This window comes from Volvox carteri (assembly GCF_000143455.1).
Source record: "Volvox carteri f. nagariensis unplaced genomic scaffold VOLCAscaffold_62, whole genome shotgun sequence".
NCBI classification, from domain to species: Eukaryota; Viridiplantae; Chlorophyta; class Chlorophyceae; order Chlamydomonadales; family Volvocaceae; genus Volvox; species Volvox carteri.
This window is the reverse complement of record NW_003307605.1, coordinates 536,379-541,162: the sequence shown is the minus strand read 5'-3', so window position 1 is coordinate 541,162 and position 4,784 is coordinate 536,379. Positions and strand designations below refer to the sequence as shown.

At 54.4% G+C, this 4,784-nt stretch overlaps 1 protein-coding gene across 1 annotated transcript in view; it reads right to left on the bottom strand.

Moving 5' to 3' along the window:
* Positions 1-4,043, bottom strand: part of VOLCADRAFT_97603 (uncharacterized protein) — a gene marked incomplete at both ends in the record, with an annotated part of 18,755 nt that extends 14,712 nt beyond the window's left edge. The window contains 4 exons of the mRNA XM_002956521.1: positions 1,288-1,420; positions 1,584-1,785; positions 2,122-2,155; positions 4,024-4,043. Of these exons, the coding sequence (XP_002956567.1) occupies positions 1,288-1,420; positions 1,584-1,785; positions 2,122-2,155; positions 4,024-4,043 (389 nt within the window). The remainder of the gene's footprint in view (positions 1-1,287; positions 1,421-1,583; positions 1,786-2,121; positions 2,156-4,023) is intronic.
* Between the last annotated feature and the right edge of the window lie 741 nt (positions 4,044-4,784).

The window sequence follows — 4,784 nt, the reverse complement described above, 5'->3', positions numbered from 1 at the left end:
ATTGGCTGGGGGGTAGAGGAGAGGGTGGGGATTGGCTGGGCGGCTGAGGGGAGGGTGGAGCAGGGCTGGGTGGCTGAGGAGATGGCGGAGTAGGGCTGGGCGGCTGAGGAGATGGCGGAGTAGGGCTGGGCGGTTGAGGAGAGGGTGGGGATGGGCTGGGCGGTTGAGGAGAGGGTGGAGCAGGGCTGGGCGGTTGAGGAGAGGGTGGAGCAGGGCTGGGTGGTTGAGGGGATGGCGGAGTAGGGCTGGGCGGCTGAGGAGATGGCGGAGCAGGGCTGGGCGGTTGTGGAGATGGTGGAGTAGGGCTGGGCGGCTGAGGGGAGGGTGGAGCAGGGCTGGGCGGCATAGGAGATGGCGGAGTAGGGCTTGGCGGCATAGGTGATGGCGGAGTAGGGCTGGGCGGCTGAGGAGATGGCGGAGTAGGGCTGGGCGGTTGAGGAGAGGGTGGAGCAGGGCTTGGCGGCATAGGAGATGGCGGAGTAGGGCTGGGCGGCTGAGGAGATGGTGGAGTAGGGCTGGGCGGTTGAGGAGAGGGTGGAGCAGGGCTGGGCGGCTGAGGGGAGGGTGGAGCAGGGCTTGGCGGCTGAGGGGACAGTGGAGCAGGGCTGGGCGGTTGAGGAGATCGCGGGGATGGGCTGGGCGGCTGAGGAGACGGCGGAATAGGGCTCGGCGGCTGTGTTGACGGAGGCCGGGGAGTAGGTGGTCGCGGAAAAGGCGGTGCCGGACTTGGGGGTTTTGGGGACAGTGGCAAGGGTGGTGCCGGTATTGACGGTGGAGGCTGATTCGTGTTTAGGCGGCATATGGGACAGTTCTTGCTGTCCGCTGTGTCCACCAGAGAGTACCTATGTGAAGGTGGGGCGAGGGACAGTAAAGTGTAGAAATTACTGTGGGGTCGTTGATTCGCGTGGGACATAGCTGATAGTAAGGTCGGTTTAAGTCAGCCTTAAACACCAGAATTAGGATTGTGTAAGTTTCCACATGTAGCCTCTCTACGTGTTGCCAGTCTCCCGAAACGCTTCTCTCGAGCTGTTCCAGTCAACTGACCAACTGACAACGGTGGTGTTCCCCCAGTCGCCAGCCCCTAAAGTTCCCGTTTCCACACACCCCATCGTAGATTTATTGGTCCAAAGGAACTTGCTGCATCGCTAAGCCCTTGACAAGTTCTAACTAATATCCCAGGTCGGCTCATAATGGTACTCGTCGGTTTTCCCATCTTTGGCCCCCCAGGGATCTTATGTCTCCGAGTCCCGGGTCCCGTTGATGCTTCCCGTACCCTTTCTCACGCACCTGCAGCCCCGTGCAGGATATCCCCTGCAAACGTCCGCCCAAGTTGAGCATTCCGGATAGCCTACTATGCAAATGGTGCTGCCCGGGAAGGTGCTATTGCTCGCTTGGAGGTTGGAGATCTTCAGCTCGTAGCCTACAGCCAGGAGAAAAGGCCAAGTACAGATGTGAAAAACGACATGTATTAAGATAAGTCGTTATTATATTTACACATCAGAAGTTGCATCAACCAGTCATCCACATGTCATCCGTATGAAATTTTTATGACATTTTAAACATGTTTGCACGTGCGTACGTACCCGAGTCATGAGTACTGATGGACCAAGACTGGGAAGGCTGGCCGTTGACCAGAACTCCGCCAAGATTGAACTGATCAACGCATTGGGGGTTGGTGTCTAGGATCAGTCTCTGCACGCTGCCCAAGAGCTCTCTGCAACACGCCAGATTGCGGTCACAGCCGACGTAGGCCACACGAAAGCAAGTCCGAACAAAGCCCGCCCTCTGCAAGTTGGGTTGCATTTTGGGTCGTGAAGGGGTAGATGCAAGGTTAAACAGGGAAACCCTAAGCATGTAACTCAAAACTCAGCTGGTGGCCAACCCATGGGGATGTGCTTCATGAAATTTCCTTTAACGCTTGCAACAAGCCGTTAGGGAGATTAGATATACACACATATCACCATTTATCAGGCGGTTTCTTGGTGGGATAAGGTGGGTTGCACATAAGCCAGATCCGGGATTTTCAGTTTCAAAGACCGCAGGATGGCGGCTGTGCGCGGGAACGGAGTGACGTGCATAAAATACACAAAATGTATTAGCATTCTTGAAGGGGCGGCGTACCTGAACAGGTGGTAACGGTATCAAGGTGTACGGGCTGCAGGCACAGTCGTACGTCTCACAACCGCACCAAGGAAATCCCTGGCTTGCCGTGGCCACGAGGCCGCGCCCGGGGCGATTCAAAGATGTTGCCGATGATCCTGCATTGGCAAGGAGTCCGCCGGACGCCGCTGCGCGCCCTTCCAGCCATGACATGCGTGAAAAGCGGTATCCAGCGGGGCCAAAACAATCAACAATTAAATAAATAATAAATTTTGATAAAATCAGTAAACAATAAACAGAAGCTGTGAGGCAGGTTTATGACAACGCAAGGAGGTTTTCATGCTTACGAATCGACGCATACGTTTTAGTTTTAGTCTTCGTTTTAGCCATCGTTTTAGCGTTTAGGCGCGATGAGCGAGCGATGAGCAAAATTAAGCAAAGGCTTCGGTAGCCGTCATTGAAGCTTGTGAACACGAGTCCGACAGCGCATATGCCATAGGGCGACCTAGCGAGCCGTTTAAATACGAAAAACTCCCTTACCAAGAATGGAGGCCGCGAGCCAGAGTACTAGCGCAAATGCCAGTCCGGTGGCCATGCCGCCTCAGGCCTGGGGCAATGTAATTGAGGGCCATGAAACGCTTCGCGTGTGAACGTGCGTCTCCAAAGCACAAAAGGCTGATAAATTCACCATCGCGATCTCATAAGATAGAGAAATCATGTAGTGCTTGTATCGTGCTTAGGGTAAAAACGCAGTGCAATTGGCGCGGTGATCGAGCAGTTTACAATCGTTTCCGTGCTGCAGAGCGATGTCACAGGGACTCACCGGTCGCACGCCCAAAGCCTCTGTTTGCTTCACGCCCAATAATTTCGTTGCGTTGATCTGTTAGCTAAGCGCGCCTCCAGTTCCGCGAGAGGATGCGAGCTGCTAACTAACTTTTCAGTACTCCTGTCGTGTGCTAAACCGCTGCAATGTGATGATTTGCATCAGAGATTTACAAAATCCGATGTCGCTGGCCTTCCCCAGTTGCATGAAACCCAGGAAGGTATGCCCAACTGCACCCTACACAATATTCCGCCCCAATAGCCCTTCCATCACTTTCGGTGTATGGCTGCACACCGTTGAACGTGACACGATTGCTACATGAAGCCGGAGCCTGCTTTATAGGTCTCTTGGTCGGTGGAGACCGTTGACCCTCCGCCATAAGGCCCTCGTACTAGTCGGGGCGCAAACGTAAAACCAGTTCAAAACGCTGCGTGTACGGCGGAGGCGGGCGGAGGCGCAGGTTGAGGAGGCCGTCGAAGGTCGTTCGTTGACAACTGTTAGCTATGTTCCCGCCGCCCCGGTACATACTGTTTGATGGATGATGAATCTTAGCAGGAGTTTTGTCTGAGGACTTGTTCTATGGTGTGACATGGTGCTGCTATTTACATGTTGTCTACGCAATTGCAATTTTGGGCTGTCCGGTCCGAGAGACGGGGCTCGCCCAGCGTGGTTATTTTAATGATTGAAATATTTTCTTCCATTATTTGCTCCTTTATAAGTCTGCTGTTACTTGTTATGCGTGAATTTCTGTGAAACCTCGGCCGGGGCCATTTCATACATATGCGCACATGTGAAATGGCAGCCGAGTTCAGGTTTGTCCATAGGCTGTAGCATAGGTAATATGTGTCTTTAATTTTTGATCACCAACAAAGACGTATTGCCTACGTGCCGGAAACGCCGCTTAGCAAGGACGATAGGGTCTATTCCCCGAGGCAGTTGAGCCGGCCTTCCAAGTCTGACGAATCGCGTCCGATGACATCGCGACAACCATCCCTTTTCTGGCCAAGTTCGGGGGGTGGGAGTGGTGGGAAATGGCAGGGGTTGTAATTCTCCTTCACGGAAGACAGCCACGCTGGGCTCGCCGTGATACCTGTTCTCACCTTTGCTGGTTTATGCACATTTTGGTGCACCTTTTTCTGTTCGCCGACTCGGACAGCCCCCGTTATCCGGGTCCATTCTGTAACGTCTGTCATGCAACGCAGTCATGTATATGGGGACTGTGACCCCACGGTATCATGACGTACTTGAAATGCAGACTATATTAGCTCCTGCTACGAGTCTATTGCCATTGCCATTTCTGTTACAGATATTGGCTGTGCTCTTACGGCCTGATCGATGAAAAGGCCGCACCGAACCAAAAGGAAAAGAAATAATGTAGTAGAGCGAAAAGGGCGGGCGACGCGGCCTCCAGGGTGGGAGGGCGGGGCGCGTGCTGAACAACAAAAACAAGATACAGAAAACCTGCAACACGCGCTATTTATGCAAAAGACGATCCTGAGGACACGGATCGCCGGCCTCAAGTCGTACCACTTAAAACGGCCGTAAGGCCCTACGCCTTAGCTAACCCGGCTCAAGCTTCGCATAGCCCGCATTAGCTCCTGCTACGAGTCTATTGCCAAAAGGAAAGACACCCCCTCTCAGCGGTTAAAGTACTGACCCATCACCGGCGCGACACGCCGGGCCGCGAGAGGGCCAAAGAAGGCGACCGCACGAGGGCAGCCACGGACCCCCAAATCGAGGTAGTTCTCCCGCAACGCCGACGAGCCTGCGGCCCAGCCACCAAATGCTTCGATGATATCCAGTGGCACTCCCGCCGCACGGGCGGCCGAGGCACCACCCCGCCGCAAACTATAAAGGGTGT